The 23,252-nt window shown below is 46.6% G+C and overlaps 1 protein-coding gene across 2 annotated transcripts in view; it reads left to right on the top strand.

Annotated features, from left to right (window-relative positions):
- The window catches only part of LOC130131342 (histone deacetylase 4-like), an 84,774-nt gene that overhangs the window by 46,123 nt on the left and 15,399 nt on the right, over nt 1-23,252 (top strand). For both annotated transcript variants that reach the window (XM_056301003.1, XM_056301002.1), the window contains 10 exons: nt 1,389-1,512; nt 2,950-3,068; nt 12,222-12,350; nt 12,540-12,649; nt 13,244-13,378; nt 13,771-13,963; nt 15,487-15,710; nt 18,905-19,120; nt 20,808-21,003; nt 21,556-21,689. In XM_056301003.1, coding sequence (XP_056156978.1) covers nt 1,389-1,512; nt 2,950-3,068; nt 12,222-12,350; nt 12,540-12,649; nt 13,244-13,378; nt 13,771-13,963; nt 15,487-15,710; nt 18,905-19,120; nt 20,808-21,003; nt 21,556-21,689 — 1,580 coding nt within the window. The remainder of the gene's footprint in view (nt 1-1,388; nt 1,513-2,949; nt 3,069-12,221; nt 12,351-12,539; nt 12,650-13,243; nt 13,379-13,770; nt 13,964-15,486; nt 15,711-18,904; nt 19,121-20,807; nt 21,004-21,555; nt 21,690-23,252) is intronic.

Here is a 23,252-nt window from a genome sequence, read left to right as displayed (position 1 = left end):
ATCAGGGCTCCCACGTGTCCTGGGAAACCTGGAAGTTATAGACTAGTTTTCCCAGTCATGGAAAACACATGGAATATGTCAAAATTGATCAGATGTCCCGGAGATATTACTGAGGTAATGGAAAATTGTCAACTTAGGTTATAAAATCATATTTTTACCCGATGAGAGGGTGTATTTCAGCATAATTTTTAGCTGAGATGTCATTTTTTTTAGCAGTATTTTGAGCTGCTGAGATCGGGCAGGATTTTTAGTGAAAAGTTACACAGTCCATTTAGAGACCATTGAGGCTTCCACTGATGGTTGATACTGAGTAATATGACCTGTGAGCGACGGCTGTCTTGCATATCCAAGCAAACATCATGGTAAATGTCTTTGAAAGGTTTCAGAAAATTCTTTCCTAAAGGGAGCGGAAACCCTGACTATCCTTGACTTGGTTTCTTGTGTATGTACTCTCCCCAAATTGACTCGTATCGCTCATTGTACGCTGAAGGTGAAGCGGCTTGTACACATTGTGTATTTTTTGAAGTGGTAGCTGTATATAGATACAGTTATCATTGTTAGTATCATTGCCCCTGGGTGGAAAATTAACGCCGGCCACCAGCCAGACGCCGGCAAACGTTGGCCGTGTTGTAAGTTTGTCGACTCTACCAAACACTTTGGCAGGTAACCAGTCATAATTTAGAGGGCCGCCTCTATCCTGGGAAAAAAAAAAAAAAAAACTCAGTTGGCTGGTTAAAGTAGTGAGAGCGGCTTGTGGATTTCAGGTTACACATGATCCTGTGGCCCGGGGGGACTCGGAAAAAAAGCTCCGCTTCCTCCCCAAAACTGCCACATTGTTTGGTAGCTTCTGCCAGAGATCGGAAAAGGATAGCAAGCAGACGAAAAAAAAACCCTAACAACATTAAGCAGACTATTTAAATAAGCATTCATTATGGTGGTGTACAAATTTCATTTTGTTTTTGCATGTTTACGTCCCCCCATTTCACTTGGAGAAGGTGCGTGTTTACCATGGTAAATAAGGCCTATATTAGCCGGTGGCCTTGGCGGGGACCGAGCCAGGTTATTACTGCTCGCCTGCTGGATGTCTATCAACAGTCCATTGAGAGCGAGCGAACAGGAGTCCTTGAGAGCCGTTTACACACTGCATGGAAAGTGGCTACAGATCAAGGCTGCGTCCACACGCGCGTGTGTGTGTGTGTGTGTGTGTGTGTGTGTGTGTGTGAGAGAGAGTAAGAGTGAGAAGGAAAGAGAAAAAGACAGTGGTCTTCATCCCCCAGACTTTCAAAGTACTTTCTTAAGCCCCCGCCGTCCCACCTCCCCATTTTTACTCGTAAATCTGTCTCCTCTAATATGATATTCCACGTCTCTCCTTACCTTCCTCCTGTCAGGTGCTGTGGCCAGCACGGAGGTAAAGATGCGTCTCCAGGAGTTTGTCCTCAACAAGAAGAAGGCTCTTGCTCAGCGGAGCCTCAACCAAGGAGGCCTCCCGAACGATGCGCCCTACTGGTACCGGTGAGAAAACTGTTACTGCCAACACAGGGGATCGCCGATTCGAATCCCCGTGTTACCTCCGGCTTGGTTGGGCACAATTGGCCGTGTATGCAGGTGGGGGGCCGAATGTGGGTATGTGTCGTGGCCGCTGCACTAGCGCCTCCTTTGGTCAGTCGGGGCGCCTGACCAAGGGGGAACTGGGGGGAATGGCGTGATCCTCCCACGTGTTACGTCTCCCTGGTGAAACTCCTCACTGTCAGGTGAAAAGAAACGGCTGGTGACTCCACATGTATCGGAGGAAGCATGTGGTAGTCTGCAGCCCTCCCCGGATCGGCAGAGGGGGTGGAACAGCGACCGGGACGGCTCGGAAAATAGGGTAATTGGCCAAGTACAATCGGGGAGAAAAAAAAAGGGGGGGGACAACCTCCCCCAAAAAAAAATTACTGAAAAAAAACAATGGTTGTGAGTAAACAAAGGAAGATGGATGGAATGGAGGGGACCATTTGCAGACACACACCGAGCCATCTTGGTGCTTGTGGGGCACCGCTAACTCACCTAGCAGTTGCTACTCTTAATGCCAGGATGTACATCCATCTTTGATAGGAGTTGCCCATTAGACAGCCTCAGAGCCATATACATGCTCGCTCACCCATTTTGTTTCTCCTCCAACATCGAAGCTATATGTTTCTGTCTGGGTGGATTACCCAGAAAGCACCAGGGATATTTACATCATATCCTGTACATTAGTAAAAAGCAGCTCTGGCCATTAGATGAATAATTTATTCAACGGTGTCTTTCAACGTCGTTCCCCTGTTCACCTGTTATACCAGCCGCACTGTATATATGCATGACTGACAGATGGACAGAGAGAGGGGTTGTGAGAGCAAACACACACACACACACACACACACACACACACACACAAATGCATACATACGTGAGGACAGGATATTGGGACTTGATGAGAGGGGTTGAGTGTTCATTACAGAGCCACTGAGCCCTGCGTAGGTGTGTATGCTTGCAGTGCAGATATTTATCTCTGACCCTTTCCTCCCTCCTTTCCTCTGTCCGTCTCACACTGCCTCCCTCTCTTTTGATATCACAAACCACAGAAAGTGTGTAGCCGCCACACCAGAGCACAGGTCTGGGTTAAAGCCAGCCAACAAACTTGTATGAACAAACGCTTACTCTGTGGGCATAGCAGGGGATGGGAGCACATGTCGACAATCAAGCCAGGGGATTAGCATTAGGCTTTAATCATACAAATCCATGACAGCCATCGAGTTATTTACTTTTTTGACCTATCTCAGGAGGATTACTTCTTCAGTCACATGTGCATAGAGAGAATTTGAAGCTTTTTGCCTCTGTGGCGGTCTTCCTTGAGCTCAGTGGCGCCTCTTCTGAGTGTGCATGTGTTTTAGCATAAATGCGTGTCCTCTTTTTTTATTTTTTTTTTAGGAAAACCCAGCACAGCTCCCTGGACCAAAGCTCCCCTCCACAGACTGGAGTGTCCACCTACAACCACCCCGTGCTGGGGGTGTATAACCCCCGCGATGACTTCCCGCTCCGCAAGACCGGTACGGTTCTTTCACAGACTCACACTCACACACACACACAGGTTTCCATGCTTTGTTTCGGTATGCTGCAAACCTGCCTGCCTGTTCCCATGCACAGTCACGCCTTTAGAGAGGATTAAACTCGCATACAAATACACAATATGCACACGCGTAGTCGCCACTGTACTGTCCGGTGGCTCCAATACAGGCTCTCGTCTAGCGTAATTTAGGTGGCATCAGGGCATTGCACCATTAATCACACCTAAATTAGGCTGTCAGGGTCTCCCAGCATCCCCCACATGAGAGTGCTAGAGAGAAGGTAAGCGTAGGTGGTTCGAGAGTTCAATAGAGTGCACTGCAACCCGGTATCGCTGCAGAAAGTAGCAATCTGTTCTGCAAGTGTTAACAGTGCAACTGCAGACAGGAGGTTTTCTAAATGGGGCCAGGGTGTAATCTTCGTAAAGTCTTGTGGCTTAAAAAAAAAAGAAAGAAAATTACCGATGAAATCGGTGGTGAAATTTGTCAGAATGCTCCTCGTGGCAGCATGCCACTGGCGCTCTCATTGTGCGGCACAACGTTTAAAATCTAGGATGAGGTCCTGATAATCGAGCCGAGGGCCGTGATGACGGGGGCCGTCGCTGCACAGAAACAGTTTACACTGTTTTATTTATGTTAACTGTGACTGACCGTCTGTGCATGTGCGTTTGTGTACAGCGAGCTCTCATGCTTTGTGTGTGCGTGGGTGTGGTTTTATGCGTATGATACATGAATTGTTTTGGGGGGGGGTTGTGTATGAGTGTGTGCGTCTGTATATTCCTGCATATCGGTCTTCCTGTTATGTGTGTATTTGTGTACAACTGTGGAGCTTTCAAGGCAGCTTGTTATTTCAAGGTGTGCATGTGTGTGTGTGTGTGTGTGTGTGTGTGTGTGTGTGTGGTGTGTGTGGTGTTGTAGCTGTGAAACAGCGGTCATCTTACAGTGCAATTATTCACTTAGCGGGCCGGCAGGCGGCCCCAGGCAGCGCTCCGGCCCTGTTGACTCTGGTTGGTCAGGCTGCTCTGGCCAGAGCAGCACATAGACCACAGTTGACTCTGGCCAACAGAGACACATTCCACCCTGGGAGGAGAGAAGGGAGGGGAAAGAGAGAGGGGGAGAGGAGAGGGGGGGTTTGGACGGAGAACGGTGTGCGCGGTAGAGAGAGAGAGAGAGAGAAGGAGGGAGAGAAAAAGATTAGTAGTCCTCAGCGCTCTTACTGACCACCATTTAAAAGACCCCAAAACACACCTATTTTTTTTCTCTTTGCTAAAATAACATTTGAAGCTGTGGAGAGACTGCTTGGTTTGGTTTCTTGTCGAGGAGAGGAGTAGGTGAGAGAGGAGACTCGAGTAAGAAGTGCTGAACACAGGTGCCGGTGGCCGCACCTACCACACTTAACGTAGGAAAAGAAGAAGAAGAATGGGAGGATTGGAGGAGCGGAAAAGACGAATGTCCCCTGTCCGCAGGCCTTCTGGTGGAGATCAAGCCCGGGGTCTTGCTGTTCCTCCCCGTCAATCTGCACCTTTTCTTCTAATAAAGACACAAATACCAAAAATGTAAAACCTTACAATGTCTGATGTTTTTTATAGTTGAGCTGCTGAGTGTGTTGGCCGGCTCCCCAATGACAAATTTCAACCTCGATTTATTTCGAGTCCTGTAATTTTGATTTTTCCCCAAAAAAACAATTGAAAATTGTTCAGCATGGGTGAGATGACCCTTCTTGATTCTCCTACGGCTTGATCTTTGTCAGGATTTTTTTTTTCTTCCAGATAGGTGGAATAATCTCAACCCCCGTTTGCCAATTTGTTCTCAATTTCGTTGAGGAAAATTTTAAGGCTCCATCAATATGAGCTGTACTAACGACTTGTCGAGCTGGATACCTTTCTGCAGTGTAAGGAGCAGAAATCTTGTGCCACCCTGATATTTGCCCTCGGTGATGACGTGCTTTGCGGGGTTTACTTATGGTAATGCCAGCTTGGGAGAGGTTAGAGGCTCTTTTATATCACCGCTTGGTCATAAAGTTAGAGGACTGGCAACCATGGCTCCCGGCAACAGTCAAAGGAACAAACGTTGCTCTTTAGCGGATCCCCTCTCGCTTTCCTTCGACGTTTGAGGCTTGGAGTAACACACAGTGTAATAACAATGTAATAAGATCACTTGATAACGAGATGATTAAATCTATAAGCAGCTGTTAACAACCACTGTGGAGTGCATGGTGTGTGTGTATGTGTGTACCCTTAAATCATTGTGCGTATGTTAATTTTGACAAAAAGAAACCGAAAAATCTTTCCAAAAGTCTATCTTTCCTTGTCTATTGGTCTGAATACCTGTAAATCTGCTTGCACATTATTATATATTCCCAAAAATGTTTTTTTTTCCAGATCTTTTCAATTAGGTGCATCCACTACACAATTGCTTTTATTTCAGAAATTGCAAAAATAGCCTTTATTATCTATTAAGTAGTTAATAGTGCATATATATATATATATATATATATATATATATATATATATATATATATATGCATAGATATAATAGTTGCAAACATGCAACAGTGCCAGAGTACTGCATGCTACCCTCTGAATATGTGACCATTTAAAGTCTATAATGTAGACATGATTAATGCGTCGTCTGTTGATTTTTGCTATTGATTCAGTTGGAAAAAAGATACCCTCGTAATTCAACATTAGTATCCACCTCACACAGTCCTTCATTCCTCTGGCTAACCGTAAGCTTCCCTGTGGTTTGCCTTTCAGCAGTTGTCACAACCATTCTGGCTTTTTCCTCCTTAGCGCAACCAAGAAATGCACAAAATACACTGCTTTAATTGAATGAAGCATGTTTGATTTTTTTTTTCGGGGAAGAGAGGAGGGGGAGAACTGTCTGCATATGCTGGCCTGGAGCAAAAGAAATGCAGTGGTCAGTCAAATTAAAGATTCGTAGATTTAAGCAGCGGATGTGCTAAAGAATAAAATGGTGGAACAGTGTAAAGTCGAGGAAACAAAAGCCAAGAAACCTTGTTCTCATTAATATTGACTCTTTCGCCATGCACACTGCCTGGCTTTGTTTCAGTCACTACCTGTGATTATCGGGGTGATGTCAAATTGGATGTATTCGTTTTCGAACTGGTGTGAAAATCTGTACCAGCTTTGCAGCAGGAAGCGCCAAAAAGACCAAAGTGTCTGACTCTGTTTCTCCCTTCACATCCAATTCCCTGTTATGTTTTTATCATTTACAGATACTTGCCCTGTAATCATAACTTGAGACTGTGACTTATGCCACTTCTTATGGTGGCTCTTAATGCCTTTCTTTGACGGCGTTTGCCTTGATCGAATCTTTAATTGACCTGCTGTGAGGGAAGGGTGCCAAAACCTGGTATTAAACCGGCACCGGTGCTAAATTATTAAAGACCACAGTATTGATAAGCTCCGGTGTTTATAGTTCTGCTATCAGTATTGGAGAAAATAAGTAAATTTCCTGTTTATTTAGGCTACAAAAATGTTCCACCATTTATCTCACCAGCTGTTTCTATCACAGAAGGTTGAATCAGTTCATCTGGATATAATGTAGCGAAAACTGCATTTCTAATTTTCAATAAGAATTGTCTATGATGCATTTGCGCTATTCTCAATCCAGAAGCAAGATCTCTGTCTCGGAGCCTGTCATATGTGTGAGCCGAGGGGTGGGGCCAGCTCTCTCTGCCTCTCTCTCACACACAAACACACACACACACACACACACACACACACACACACACACACACACACACACACACACACACACACACACACACACACACACACACACAGCCTGCTCTTAGTGACAATGGCGGAGAGAACTAAATAGTCAAAAGTCTGGTTATGGTGCATCTGGGTGGCGTGGCGGTCTATTTTGTTGTCTACCCGCCGGTTCAAATCCCCGTGTTACCTCCGGCTTGGTCAGGCATGTCTACAGACACAATTGGCCGTGTCTGCGGGTGGGAAGCCGGATGTGGGGTATGTGTCCTGGTTGCTGCACTAGCACCTCCTCTGGTCAGTCGGAGTGCCTCTTCGAGGGGGAACTGGGGGGAATAGCGTGATCCTCCCACGCACTACGTCCCCCTGGTGAAACTCCTCACTGTCAGGTGAAAAGAAGCAGCTGGCGACTCCACATGTATCGGAGGAGACGTGGTAGTCTGCAGCCCTCCCCGGATCAGCAGAGGGGGTGGAGCAGTGACCAGGACGGCTCAGAGGAGTAGGGTAATTGGCCAGATCCAATTGGGGAGAAAAAAAGGGGGGGGACAAGTCTTTAGCAATGTAAGGGGGGAAACACAAACAATCTTTTGAAACATCTAGCCGAACTGCATCAAATATAGGCGGAGAAATGCAGTTTGACTGCCTGCTTTGTAATCCATCTCTCGTTGCCCCGTCCACCTCAGGTATAGTATGTATGCTAGCAGCCTAGAGCCCACGGTTTGTTTTTTTCTTTTTTTACGGTTAATAGTTTATTTTTTCACGATAAACAAAGCATATACTATATATACACAAGTATTTCAGTTACAACCAGAGCCCACAGAGTTAACTAAATTATACAAACATGGGTTGATGATTAAAAGTAACGCTCTGTCTAGACATGAGAAAATACAGAAATGTTAATTCTGTTCTTCATTTGTTTTGTTTTATCGATTAAAAAAAACAAACAAACAGAACCAGTAAGAGTACCGCTAAAGTACTGGATCGATAAGCAGTATCTGTAAGAGTAGCAGTAAAATCTTAACGATACCTGTCCCTATTGACTGTTGCATTTCTTTTGCTCCAGGCCAACAAATGTAAACAGTTCTCCCCTCCTCTGTACCCTCCACCTCACCCCCCCCCAAAAAAAATCAAATGTGGTTCAAAAGCAGTGTATTTTGTGCGTTGCAATTAATAAACTACCTTTTACTCACCCTGGACACTAATATTTTTCGTTGAGTACATTTGACTTTAATTCCATCTTTAGTCCTCTTCCCACTTCGAACTTTGTACTCCACTCTTTTAATTTTACCAACGCACATGGAGTGAATACACACTTCATTTTGAAAGGGTTTGCAAGGATAATGTGTTTTATTAAATAGATTCTCAAGGGAAGGTAACAGGTAAGCTCCAGTGTACCTGAACCGAGCAGACCTGCAGAAGAAAAATGCAAACTGGATGTTGTGGTTCAGTACTACAAGAGTTCAAAGTGTCTTTATCGTCCCTTACAGGAAACTGGTTTGCAGCCAGGATACACACAAATGCACAAAACACTAAAGCACTGATGGCCAACAGCATACAGGACGTATTAGTCGACAAAGAGACTGAAAGGAGTTCATTCAGCATCAAGGTCAAAGTGCAGAAGTCAAGTACACAGTCTGTGCAAATAAGCAATCTCCAGACAACAGTAAAATACTATCTACCATTTCACACGAAGAAGAAGAAGAAAGCCACTCTATTTTGTACAGGTTACAATGAATGTGTTCTCCGCATTTAACCCATCCTATTGTATAGGAGCAGTGGGGAGCTGCAGCTCCCGGGGACCAACTCCAGTTCTTTTCTGCATTGCCTTGCTCAGGGGCACAGGCAGGAGTATCAACCCTAACATGCATGTCTTTTGGATGGTGGGAGGAAACTGGAGCACCCGGAGGAAACACACCCAGACATGGGGAGAACATGCAAACTTCACACAGAAAGGGCCTGGGACGGCCTGGGGTTCGAACCCAGGACCTTCTTGCTGTGACGCAACAGCGCTAACCACTGGGCCACCGTGCTGCCCAAATGAATGGCAGCAGGGACAAAGGAAACCTTATATCTCGTAGTCCTCGTACCAGGCACCCTCAGGGTAGAAGTTCAAACTCTGACCGGAGGAGGTGATCTTGACACTCCAGAAGGGAAGTAGCATTTCTGAACACCTGCCTGATATAAAGGTCGGTAAGCGGGGCTCGGCTCCTCCCTGAAATTTTACTTGCCATTTTGATGAGGCTACCAAGCCTGTTTTTATTGGCCAGAGTCAGATTACCATGCCAAGCAACAATGCAGAACATAAACGCTGATTCAATAAAACTTCTAGTAGAGAGAGTCATCGTCTCAGAGGAGACAATAAAAGACCATATTTTCCTCAGAAAAACAAGTCGTTGTTGGACCTCTATTGTGGTAGCAAGATGAAATTCAAAACACGATTTTTAAAATTTTTTTTTTGTCAAGAACACCCAGGTATTTATAGCTGTCCACTAGCTCAATGTCTGTTACTTTTTTGGGGGGGGGGGATTTTTTGCCCCCTTTTTCTCCCCAATTGTATCCAGCCAATCACCCCACTCTCCGAGCTGTCCCGGTCGCTGCTCCACCCTCTCTGCCAATCCGGGGAGGGCTGCAGACTACCACATGCCTACTCCGATACTTGTGGAGTCTCCAGCCCGCTTCTTTTCGCCTGACAGTGAGGAGTTTCACCAGGAGGACGTAGCGTGTGGGAGGATCACGCTATTCCCCCGAGTTCCCCCTCCCCCCTGAACAGGCGCCCTGACCGACCAGAGGAGGCGCTAGTGCAACGACCAGGACACAAACCCACATCTGGCCCCCCACACGCAGACACGGCCAATTGTGTCTGTAGGGACGCCCGACCAAGCCGGAGGCAACACGGGGATCCGATCCAGAGATCCCCATGTTGGTAGGCAACAGAATAGACCACCACACTACCCGGACACCCCAATTTCTGTTACTTTGACAGTAAGAGAAGTTTTCGTTACCAAAATGAGTCCAGCGTCAGTTTAGCCGTAAAGGTTAGTGGATCACCGTGTTTTGATTTGATCAGTTGTTGATGCTCCTGCAAAGGGTTCGACATTGTTGGATTTAATATTTCTAATGATGGATGCGATACTCGAAACGGGGTACGAGTTATGGCTCTGGCTTTTCCAGTCCCCCCCCCCCTTTGTTGGATGAAATCGTATTTCGATGCGCTAGTGAATTATTTTCTGTTTGACGTACACTTTTTTTTTGTACAAGACTACATCACATCGCGTCACATCACGCTAGTCCAAGTTTCCTTTCGAACAGAAGTAGATTTGAGCTGTGTTATAAATCTAACATTTTCATACTTTTTGATTATGCTAGCATTAATACTGAAATTATGTCACTGAGAGGGGAGCGTCCTTTTGATGCCTTGCCCTAATTATGAAATATAAAGGGCCTCATAGTCTGATAAACTAGATATTGAAAGAGCAGACTGACAGTGAGAAAGAACGCAGAGGAAAGAGGACTCTCTCAATCCCCCTTTTGTCTCCCTCTGAAAGGACAAAATAGCGCCACAGATGATTAGTAACAAGGAACAGACATGAGCCACTAATTGGTTAATGCGGACCCCACTGAGGCCCCTGATTGGCCCGGCAAAAGTAAACAGACCATTAGCCTTCATGGCAAGAGCCAATGTGACATGCCATTCCCTTTGCTCTATCTCCACTCACAAATCTGAGAGAGCACACACGCACACACATACACAAAAGACCAGCATGGAACCAGACGTGGCTCTAAAACTGGAGCTAATTCTTTTTTTTAAATCGCCACTTTCTTCGGGGAATTGTGGACTGGAATCCTGTCGTAAAGGAAAACAGCCGAATAGGAGGAATGACCCGGGGATTATCTAACTGACTGTACAAGATCCTTTAAAGTAAATGTTTTCTTGCATCACTGAGGTTTCGTAATAAAGCGGTTAAGTCACATTTCCCATCAAGACAAGTCCAGACACTGTTGAGTCTCCTCCGTGACGGATCAATGTGCCGAGCTCCTGGTGTGCGAGCTCGTGAGGCTGTTGGTCTGATAACTCCACCACCCTTTTGGATTGATTTGCCTGAAGCAGCATGGCAGCCAGATAAATGTCACGCCTCTGGAAGGCTCGACGGGTTTGCCGGTGTCGGCGCCGTAATCGGCGGGAATAAACGAAAAAAGAGGAAGAACCAAAACCCTCCCACCTTTGGAGACGCAGCACTCGGCGAGCGACTCGGATGTTAAAAACGAGCTCGGTACAGCCGCACTCCAGACCGAAACACATCGGTCTGTTGGTGGGGATAGTTGCTTGTTCACTTGCTTGTGATGTGTTTGGGACTATGTTTGGGCACTTTGTTTCCGAGACACTGTGTGTGGCTTATTGTGGAGAGCAGCGACATATAAACAGGCCTGGCACAGTTCAGAACCAAGCAGTCTCAAAACCCAACAATCTCAACATCCATCCATCCAAACTGCTTATCCTGCTCAGGGTCTTAGGGATCCTGAAGCCTATCCCAGCAGTCATTGGGTGGCAGGCGGGGAGACACGCTGAACAGACCGCCAGGCCATCACAGGGCCGACACACACTCGCACCTAGGGACAATTTAGTATAGCCGATTCACCTGACCTACATGTCTTTGGACTGTGGGAGGAAACCGGAGCCTCCGGAGGAAACCCACGCAGACACGGGGAGAACATGCAAACTCCACACAGAGGACGACCCAGGACGACCCCCAAGGTTGGACTACCCCGAGGCTCGAACCCAGGACCTTCTTGCTGTGAGGCGATCGCGCTAACCACTGCGCCACCGTGCCGTCCCCAAATTTCAACAGTTTAATCTTTTTCAGCTTATTTTGCTGGTTAACTTGCCATTAATCCAGAGTTGCAGTGTGTCCTCGGTCCCTCTGTCTGTTGATACACAGATAAATGCAGAGAGGTCAGTTATACACGGGTGTTCCTTGTTGGCCAGTTGAGTCAAGAGTAACTCTCCTTTCCTGCAAGCTAATGTAAAAACCCTGCGCTGCATCCACGGTGTTGTCATTAAATGTTGCATAGATGGATCACATCATGTGATGAATTGTTTAAATATGCATCAAGGATCATCAAAACAGATTAGCAGCTGCTTCGGGCATCGCCGTCAAATGCTGTCTGCTGAAAAGTTGTGTCCAAAGATGCTAAGAGTGCCGCGGGTGCACACATGTTTAACAAACCGTTATTGCCACTGGTGAGAAATGGCCAGAACACATTTTGTGTGTTATGTTATGCTGGGATGGGTGTTTATGTAATGTATTACTTGCCATTACTTTATTGACTGCAGCTAAATCACTTAAACCGTTTTGTCCATCTCTCTCCCCCTGGTTCCCCCTCTCTCTCTCTATCTATCCTCCAGCCTCGGAGCCCAATCTGAAGCTTCGTTCCAGGCTGAAGCAGAAGGTGAGCGAGAGGAGGAGCAGTCCCCTGTTGCGGCGTAGAGACAGCCCCATCACCACCGCCAAGAAACGCTCGCTGGACATGGCAGGTTGGAGGCTGATTGCACAAGAACGTGGAGAACACAAGAACTCCCATCACATAATGTTCAGTCATTGGTTCTCTGGTTTATCATAGTTTATCCTGTGTGCTGTGGCTTGTTTTGTAATCGTTTTCCTTGTTCATTCTTATGCGTTTGTGTGTGTGTGTGTGTGTGTGTGTGTGTGTGCATGTGTTTCAGACTCTGCATGTAGCAGTGCCCCTGGCTCAGGCCCAAGCTCCCCCAACAACAGCTCCAACAACATCCCCAATGAGAATGGCATCACTGTGGCAGTTTCAAACAGCACCGAGGTATACACACACATACACACAAATTCTCTCTCTTTCTCTCTCTCCCCCCCCTTCTCTCTCTCTCTCTCTCTCTCTCTCTCTCTCTCTCTCTCTCTCTCTCTCTAGCAAATTATACAACAGCACTTATTGTTAGAGTAACCTTGCTCCACTGTGTGGGTGCAAGGCTACAGGTGCCAGCTACTGGTTGTTATATTTAGTAGTGTAGACCATGTGCAGAGGCTAGTGGCAAAGGGGCCTTCAAAGGATGGGTCTGCAGAGGAGGAGGGCCAGGCAGCTGCCAAGATGCTGTTCAGTGTCAAGCCACCATGGCATGTTTCTGCCGGTTGTTTAATCCCAATAGAATGTAACCGACAGACCCAGCGGAAATCTACACTTCAGTTATTTACCCCTGCACCGCTTTTTTTTATCTTTTGCATGAATAATGAATCACTGAGGGTGGCAATGAACTGGCAGCTTGTTCAGAATGTCTCCCTGCCTTCTGCCCTGTGCATGCTGGGATAGGTTTTACCCCTCCATGACCCTGAATTGGATGAAGCAGGTATAGATCATGGATGGCTGGATGGACATAATAAATCTTTAAAACGTGCTTTCTAGGTATCTCTTGCCCAGAGGTTGTGCAGTGGTGCTGATCGGGGTTCTGTTAACCAGTTGTCCCTCTACACCTCACCCTCCTTGCCCAACATCACCCTGGGACTTCCTGCCACAGCCACAGCCACAGCTGCCTCCAATGTAAGAATGACATGGCTGCTTGTCTGGCTCCTCCTCTTGTCTGTTGACCTTTGTATCTGTTTGTCTGAGTCTGTCAACCCTTTTTCCTCACTGTTTAACTCCTCTGTATTTCTCTCTCTCGCTCTCTCTCTTTCGCTCTCTCTCTCTCTCTCTCCCTTTTACCCCAATCTTATTAGTCTGTCTTTTTCTTCAGTCTGTCTGCTTTGAGTGCACTTAGAGTATTAACATTTTTAAAGTGCACTGCTCGTTGACCAAATCATGCTAGCTGACTCACACTTGTATTTGTTTGGACATCCACATTGTTTTACTGCAACTTTAGGTCTATTTTCCCGGATCTAAGCCACAGTCATTTGAAGCCTACGCTCCCCCTTTCTGCTTTTTCCACTTGCCAGGTGACCTCTGCCCAGCAAGAGGGTAGTCTGCAGCCAGCCCTCTCCCTCAGCCCACCCTTCATCTCCGGAGCCCACCTGACCCCCTACCTGGCTGAGGCTGGAGGGGGCACAGGCGGGCATGGTGGGCACAGTCCACTGCTCCAGCACATGGTGCTAATGGAGCAGAGTCCTGCACAGAGTCCCCTGGTCACAGGTAGGTCATGATGTTGGAGTGGCCCCACTGTTATCATTATACTATAACAATGGTAATCATGATCACAGTGTTATTGTGATATTGACAATAATGACTACAGGAATACCAATACATTATTCAAAGAGTACTTCTCAATTTATCCGTTTAAAATCAGTCGTAGAGGTGAAAGAGAGGAGGAGAATAGGTATGTAAATGATCAAATGCTTAATAAGATTACGTTTTGCAAGTTAGATGACTTATCTAATGGGTTCCAGGGACGGTTGGGCAGATGTCTGAATGATTTGGTGAATTATGTATTGCAACAAAAAATTTGCCTAGTTTTGCCCTTTTCTGCTGCCACCTTGTGCCGCCATGTCTCGTGCTGACCACGCCTGCAATTTTAGACATTGGTCAACAAATGTTTTCATTGCAGCATAAGATTTGCCAAATTGGAGAAATTGGGTTCCCGGGAACTCGCATCTAGTATCATCTCAGCAAGTGCTGCCAAATGAGTTCCAGGACCCATAGGGTGGAACTAGCAGGGGTGAGCATCATGGATTGGTTGAACACACACAAGAAGCCACGCAGACCAATTGCAACGGCGATAGACAAGATGGAAAATAGTCACATCTCACACTAACTGAAGAATCATTCATTTTTTGATCGTCCATAGACTGAGGGAGAAAAAAAAAAAACAATACCACATAGACAGACACACACACACACCGAGAGATTGTACTCATGGTACATTGTGTGCCACCACATTGAAAAACTTTCATTCATTAGTTCATACTAATGAGCCCCATTCATATGTCAGCGCATGCTACAGGGGAAACATGGGAGTATATTCGATGGTTGCATTGTGTGCCGTTTCCTATTAAATCCTCCATTGATGACCCTGTTGCCCCTGCTATTTTCAGCCCTGCACAAACAGTGAATGGGGTGATTGCACACATGCCGGTTTTCAGTAAGGAGGTGCCTGCAGGACACAAACGAGGCCGCGTAATGTTCTTGCACATGTGCGACTTATATGAATGCTGTGTACAGCATTAAACTACGAAGATGCATGTGACGTTTCAACTTGGTTTGTAATACCGTCACCATCCTAAACATGGTTGTTGTGTATTTTCCCGTAGTTGTGATTACATTACTCTCTGCCTCTTTGCATGGAATAAATTGGAGCTCCATCCACAATACGAGCCCGACCACTTGCCTATCTATTTTTCAAGACCCAAAAGCAATTTGAACCTGATTTTTGTGCATCTAGAGCTGGCACATCATGCACTGTGCTGTCGTAGGATGAATAGACTGGTACTGAAACAAATGTCTCCTCACACTGAGCGAGCCAGTTGGGGGCACTTCAAGAACCCCTGAATGGAAGACATTACAATTGATGAACAGTAGACAGTAGGGGTTATCAAATCAACAAGCATCTAAATACGACTGCCTCCTCTTAACCATCACCCCCCCCCCTTTCTCTCACTCTCATGCTCTCTCTCTCTCTCTCTCTCTCTCTCTCTCTCTCTCTCTCCTGTCCCTACCAGGTGTGAGCGGCTTGTCCATGCCATCCGCGGCCTCCATGGCTAAGCTGCAGCGGCAGCACCGGCCCCTGGGGCGAACTCAGTCGGCCCCCCTGCCCCAGGGGAGCGCTGCCCAGGCCCACGCACAGGCACTGGCCTTGCAGCAGCTGGTGGTCCAACAGCAGCACCAGCAGTTCCTGGAGAAACACAAACAGCAGTTCCAACAGCAGCAACTTCACCTCAATAAGGTTGGCAAGACTGGAGCGTGTAGGGACTGGCTGGTTTTGTGTGTGTGTGTGAGTGTGTGTGTGTGTGCATGCGTGCATGCGTTTTGTCGGGTTAGTGGTCCTTAGCTGTCTCTCTTTGGTCTCTTCTTTCTCCCTGTATCTCTGTTACTTTGATTGCTTTGTTTTTCAAGTGGAAAGGAGGCTTGTTCGTTGTGTGTGTGCACACTTGTATCCCTGAGTGTGTGTGTGTGTGTGTGCACGTGTACCAGAGATAATCATTGCACTTTCTCATACACAATCTCCCCGTGTGTCATACTAGTCATGCCTTTTTCTCTTTCTTGCCTTTTCTGCATGTTTACAAGTGTGTGTGTGTGTGTTTGCTCATTTTGTTCCCATATTCATGTGACTGCAAAGAAGTCAGTTGCTACGGGCTGCAAGCTAGCCCAGTGCTACCATGGCAACAAGGCGGAAGCCTCTGCCTTATATGGTCATGAAGGAAGGAGGCAGCAGCAGCAGCTCTGTGCAACTATTCCTGTTGTAGCCTTGAGTAACGCTGGAGGAGAGGTGGTTGAATGAAACGAGGGATTTCCTCCTCTCGTTCCCCTCCTTCTCGCCCTCAACATATTTCCCCAGGCTCTCGAGACACAGTTCTCAGCACAAACAGCAATTACCGGGGGGTGAAGTCTGCAGGGCTGTCATCAAGGTGGCGTTTCTGGGGGGGGATGCTGTACAGTAGTGCTGGTGGGTCTCCAACAGTTGAATGTCAGCCAGAAAATTAATACAAAACGTGAGGGATAATTTTAGACGACGCTCACCTTAAATCCGAGGATGTGAACTCTGCAAAGGCACCAACGACCCGCTCATATGTTTTTGGGTTTTATCCAGGCTTTACTTGTATGATTACCTCAAAGAATGTGATATAAGGAAATAGTGGTGGAAGATCACATGTAGAATATTTAATTCTTTTATAATTAGGCTTGTCACGTTATTTCATTTTTTGATCTCGAATCAATGAGGAAATGAAGAGAACGGTATGTGCAAAGGAAAAGGCGTTTCTGGGAAAGTGGAGCAGGAGAGAGCGGATGGTGTGATTTCTTTTCTTATGTGGGGAGTATGATGCTGTGAAAGATGGGGGGGATGTTTTGAGAGGAAGATGATCAACATTTGAGGCGTGGGGGGGTGGAGATGGAGGGGGGGTCTGGGTAGCCGGTGAATGTGCTGACGTCAATGATGTCCCATGGCGGAGTGCCAGGGGAGCTGAAGGTTCACAGCTCTGTGACACACACACACACACACACACACACACACACACACACACACCTGTAGTTGGGCTCACTCCTGGGAGTTGAGGCTGACATTTCGTTCTCTCTGTTGTTCTCTTTCTCTCACACGCTCTCTGTCCCATAATGTGTGTACGCGACGCACACACATGTACCCAGTGATGCACAACAATGACACACTATGGAGGCGAGTACTCCGGTGCCTTGAATGGGAGTCTGAATGGCCCGTATCAGGGGAAGTGAATGAATAGACAACAGACTCGGTGCTCGATAACCACGGGCCCCAGAATGGGCTGATGAAATGAAGCACAATTAGAGAGGGCAGTCTCAGTTTGACGAGACACATTTTGCCCCGCAGTGCACTCGGCAGAATGGATGCTCACATGCAATTAGATCGGATGGCTTTTGAAATGAGCAAGACACCAGTCTGACTGGGTAATCCAAATTAAGCTTGTTAAAAGAAGAATGGGTGGTGAGAGACGAGACAGTTCGCCAGGAATCTGATGGAAAGAAGTGCATGTGTGTGAATCTGTGTGTGCTTGATTTAACTCACAGTATATCTGTGTGTGATGGGCGGGGGTTAACCAATGAGTCACTTAAATGTTTAGGAATCTGCTAAGCATTGTTAAATATACTGGTCATTTTCATATGGAAGTGATACATAAGTTTCAATGAAAAGTTGTGGTGTATTGAAGAGTTCAGACTATTCTTCTTATAAGCGTCGGATAAAAATGAGGAAAACGATCAATGAGCAGGTGGTTGAAAGACAGTGTTGTAGTCGAGTCACTAAACCTCGAGGTCGAGTCTCGAGTCCCCAAAGAAGAGTCCGAGTTGAGTCCGAGTCAAGTCCCCATTACCCGAGTCCGAGTCATTGAGGTTGAGTCTGAGTCAAGTTCCAAGATGGGCTCCAGTGCTCCACTCTGGCACCGTAAAAAAGCTGACATGCAAATAAAAAAGGTCTACATGAAACAGTATGACAGAGCTGTCACCATTTCAAAAGGGGTTTGTTTACTTTGTGACACATAACAAAAACAAAAAAGAACAGTCTTTATCAATTAACAAGTCCGAGTCCTCATCTCCAACTTCCGAGTCCGAATGCAGTCAGTGCTCGAGTCTGAGTCCGAGTCCGAGTCATCGGTGCTCAAGTCCAAGTCGAGTCACAAGTCCTGAAAATCAGGACTCAAGTCCGAGTCCTGGACTCGGGTACTACAACACTGTTGAAAGAGAACGTGGTGAGTCGGGGTTCCTGATGGCATTTCAAACGCCACATTACCAGGAAGCGTTATGATGTGCTATGCCAACATTTTAAGGGCTGCAAGCTGCAAACAGTCCGTTTTCCACCTGTAATTTACCCTAAATAAACGGTAGCTACACAAATAACTACAGTTAACTGTCTGTTGTTCTCTTCTATGCTAAATATCATAGCAAAACGTTTCTGAAATTGAAAACATGTCATATATTCCTTCTGAACAGTGCCTCACCTCACTTGTGCTGGCTTTAAATTGGCAAACAGAAACTTGTTTATAAGGCCTGTGAAACGGCCCACGTCACTGACAGAATATCATTAAAAATAGTGCGTAATTGCCAATTTATTTACATTGGTGTTGTTAAATTCTAGTGATAATTTTATAGAAAACCAACTGGAAAAAAAGAAACGTTGTAGCATGGTACCAGAGCGGAATGGACACGAGCAGGATGAGCAACTGAATGGAGCACATGGAAAACCTCCTAAAACCCATCTACATTACGTCTGTTTGGTTACTTTGTTTTTTAAACTAGTCAACTAACCCGATCTATAATTGTCATTTAAATGAAATCGACAGTGACAAACTGCCCATCCCTGTATTTCTGTGTTTATAGTGCAAGTGTAGAGTGTGTGACACCCTTTTTGACTTGTTGTGTAAAATAAATCCCAACCAACCTTCCATTCTCCAGATGATGGCCAAGCCCAACGAGCCGTCTGTAGGCCGCCAGCACCAGAGTCACCCCGAGGAGACGGAGGAGGAGCTGAGGGAGCACCAGGACGGAGCCGGGCTGCTGCCGGGGGTCACCATCAAGCAAGAGCCCCCGGACCCCCAGGAGATCGAGGAGGAGGCGATGCAGCACAGGGAGAGGGAGAGGCAGGCGGAGCAGGAGCTGCTGTTCCGACAGGTAAGAAGGGGGCTGAAGGTTTGTGAAGGTCGGGGGGAGGACGGGAAGCAAAACAGTCCTGCACAGTCAGTGTCTCACGTCTCACGACAATTACACGTAGTTGTTTCGAAGAGTATTGTGAGAGCTGTGCAGGAATTTGCAGGTTTGATGAGTCACAGCTTTATCCACAACATTCATTATTATAATTATCATTTTATTTCGATACCGCTCAATAAAGAACCTACATCAGATGATCTCTATAACACGGAGGCATGGAGGGGTGGAGTGACTCAGTCTGACATGACTAACCTGGCTTGAGTTTTGATGACAACTGGGCTAGCTTAAAGAAGGTGGAAAACCCGGATCTTTTTCTCCCTCTCCCGAATGCCGCTGCTATACTGTAATGTAAGGATGCAAATTCTAGACGTGGCCAAAGTTGCAAATTAAGCAGCTTTCACATGGCCGCGCAAAACGTCGACATCAGTGCCAGGTTGGGTGCCACCCCTTCACATGATCAGTGCCAGTACCAGGAGCGCCGGGGATCATTATATTCATTATGGAGTTTTTAAAATGACAGAATTGAGGAAATTCAGGGGTGGAGTTCAATTTTGGACTGCAGCCCACATGGTTGACAGAAAACTGTCAACCAACCTGGTAGTCCAGTCTGTAAACTGACATCATTTCAAGCCACAGACTTTTTAGTCAGATCGTAGTATGATTACATGGTCATGTTATATAATTCCGGATGCTCCGACACACGTAGAACAAGTTTCTCCTGATTGGTTGCGCATCGCAGAGGTCAGCGTCGCAGAGGTCAAAGTTGAATATAGTTGAACGTTGCACAGAACCCCGAGGTCGGTGGCAACGCCAGGTCCAGCGGCGACGCTTGCCACACAGGAAATGAATGGCAGCGCCGGCACCGAGTGTTGTTGTCGCTGATCATGTGAAGGGCCCTTTACCGCTGCCTGATTTACTGCCACTGTCAGTCCCTGTGAAACTGAAGCTGTGCAGCAAAGTGCTGTAGAGATGCTGACTGGAGCAGAGACCTTGATACTGATAAAAAATGGATTTGTCCTAGTTAATGACTGCAAAATAATTTAGGCTGCAAGCATCTATATTGGGATTTCAAGAGCTGATCCCGACTTAACTGAGACCTGGTGTGTTTTAGGAATGGCAAAGAAAGATGTAAAATACAAGTCGACAAGACTCGCTTGTACAATCTGGGCTGTGAAAATGCTCTGTGTCTGAGGCCATGCAGATACTAAGGGAAAACCTAGACCCTAAGTTTGTTTTGTCTGCCACCTTTTGGCCAAACCTTTTACTTGCCATTTAAAAAAAAATACTCTAAACAGTTTTTCTTCCTCTAAGTCTAAGTGTCCCAATACATTTGCATTTAGATACAAGGCAATTAAACGGAAACTGTGTTGTAAAGTGACATGCATAAAGTACAACCTGAGAATAATATTACAACAATATAAGTAGTAATAATGAAGTGGTGTTAGGTTCTTCTTCTCTTGCTCCCTGTTTTTCACTTGGCTCTTCTCTCTATAATATTTCTCTCTTTGTTTCATTCTGTGTGTGTGTGTGTGTGTGTGTGTGTGTGTGTGTGTGTGTGTGTGTGTGTGTGTGTGTGTGTGTGTGTGTGTGTGCGTGTGTGTGTGTGTGTGCGTGCGTGTGTGTGTGTGTGTGTGTGTGTGTGTGTGAGCAGCAGGCCCTGTTGTTGGAGCAGCAGCGGATCCACCAGCTGAGGAATTACCAGGCCTCCATGGAGGCTGCTGGCCTGTCAATCTCTTTTCCAGGGCACCGCCCACTTTCCCGGGCCCAGTCCTCTCCGGCGTCGGCCTCCTCCTTCCCAATCAGCGTCACTCCCTCCGATCCGCCCACCAAGCCTCGTTTCACAACAGGTCAGCCCCATACATCTTTCCTAATGATTCAGTTCTGTCGGCAGATAAATGAGTCTTAAGAATGCGTCTTCTCGGGGCGTCAGGGTGGTGTGCCGGTCTCTTCTGTTGCCTACCAACATGGGGATCGCTGATTCGAATCCCCGTGTTACCTCTGGCTTGGTCAAGCGTCCCTACTGACGCAATTGGCCGTGTCTGCGGGTGGGAAGCCAGATGTGGGAATGTGTCCTGGCGGCTGCACTAGCGCCTCCTCTGGTCGGTCGGGGTGCCTGTTCATGGGGGAGGGGGAACTGGGGGGAATAGTGTGATTCTCCCTCGCACTACGTCCCCCTGACGAAACTCCTCACTGTCAGGTGAAAAGAAGTGGCTGGCGACTCCACATGTATCAGAGGAGGCATGTGGTAGTCTGGAACCCTCCTCAGATCGGCAGAGGGGGTGGAGCAGCAACCGGGACGGCTCGGAAGAGTGGGGTGATTAGCCAAGTACAACTGGGGAAACATTTTTAAAAAATGAATAAATAGATAGATAAATAAATAGAATGTGTCTTCTCCTCAGGCCTGGTCTATGACTCACTGATGCAGAAGCATCAGTGTATGTGTGGAAACACCAACAGCCACCCGGAGCATGCAGGGCGAATCCAGAGCATCTGGTCCCGGCTGCAGGAGACAGGACTCAGGGCCCAGTGTGAGGTAAAACAGTTTTAACAATCAAATTTTAGATCTATAAGTAAGACTTTATCCACAAGGTGCATCATCAGTCTTCACCAGAGGGGTTTTCCCTTTAAAGAACTGGAGTCAGAATTTCTTTCATTTGCAAAGGAATGGCCAAGGGGTGCACAAGGAATTTGATCTAGACCAGACATAAACACACAAGTATGTAATTAAACACCATCCGGGAAGAAGGATCTGTTCTCTAATAGTCTTCCTGAGGTTTCTCAACACAGGAGCACCGCAGGGTTGCTGCCTTAGTCCCTTACTCTCCAGTCTGCTCACACATGACTGTGTTGACAAATATCACAACAGCATCATGACATTTGCAGATGACACCACAGTAATTGGACTGATAAATGACAACAATGAAGATGCTTATAGGAAGGAGGTGAGAGACCCATCCATATGGTGTCAAAATAACCTAAATACTGAGAAAACAATGGAGGTAATTGTTGATTTTAGAAGTCCAAAGTGGTTCAGACACCAGTTTACATCACAGGTGGCACTGTTGAAATTGTGAAGAACTTCAGATTTTTAGGCATTCAGATCTCAGACTCCCTCTCCTGGTCTCTAAACACCAGTTGTGTCATTAAGAAGGCACAACAGAGACTATACTTTCTGAGATGTCTTAAAAAAATTCAGAAGGTCCACAAAAACCCTGGTCGGTTTCTATCAGACTACCACAGAGAGTATCCTTACTGGAAGCATACTGGTGTGGTTTGGCAACTTGACTGAACAGGACCACAAACAACTGAGAAAGATAGTAGAAACGGCTCCAGGCATCATAGGAACAGCACTGCCACAGCTTCAGGACATGTACACCACCCATTGCAGCAGAAGGAAGGCCCTAAGTATCATGGAGGATATCAGGCACCCATTTATTATTTCCTGATATATGGTTTTCAGGGCTGAGCGAGCTAGGGCATATCCATTTCATTGCATTTGAAGGTACATGATATGACAATGTATATGACAGGGCGGCACAGTGGTTAGCACTGTTGCCTCACAGCAAGAAGGTCCTGGATTTGAACCCCAGGGTAGTCCAACCTTGGGGGTCGTCCCAGGTCGTCCTCTGTGTGGAATTTGCATGTTCTCCCCGTGTCTGTGTGGGTTTCCTCCGGGTGCACCGGTTTCCTCCCGCAGTCCAAAGACATGTAGGTCAGGTGAATGGGCCATACTAAGTTGTCCCTAGGTTTGAATGTGTCGGCCCTGTGATGGCCTGGCGGCCTGTCAAGGGTTTTTCCCCACCTGCCGCCCAGTGACTGCTGGGATAGGCTCCAGCATCCCCGTGACCCTGAGAGCAGGATAGGCGGTTCGGATAATGGATGGCTGGAAGGTCACTCCTAAAGCATTTAACAACTGAATTGTTTTTGTTTAGTTGTGTCTTCTCAGTCGCTTCACTGTGCTTTTGAATTGTGCACTTTTTGTTGTAAAAGGAGCTCTATAAGTAAAGGTTTATCATTATAGATATTATTATTGGCAATAGTAGTGGCAATTATAGTAGTATCTTTTAAAGTCAGACAATCTTTTGTTAAGCACAGC

This window comes from Lampris incognitus, chromosome 21 (assembly GCF_029633865.1).
Source record: "Lampris incognitus isolate fLamInc1 chromosome 21, fLamInc1.hap2, whole genome shotgun sequence".
NCBI lineage: Eukaryota > Metazoa > Chordata > Actinopteri > Lampriformes > Lampridae > Lampris > Lampris incognitus.
The sequence above is the reverse complement of the archived record's forward strand: the minus strand, read 5'-3'. Positions and strand labels throughout refer to the sequence as shown.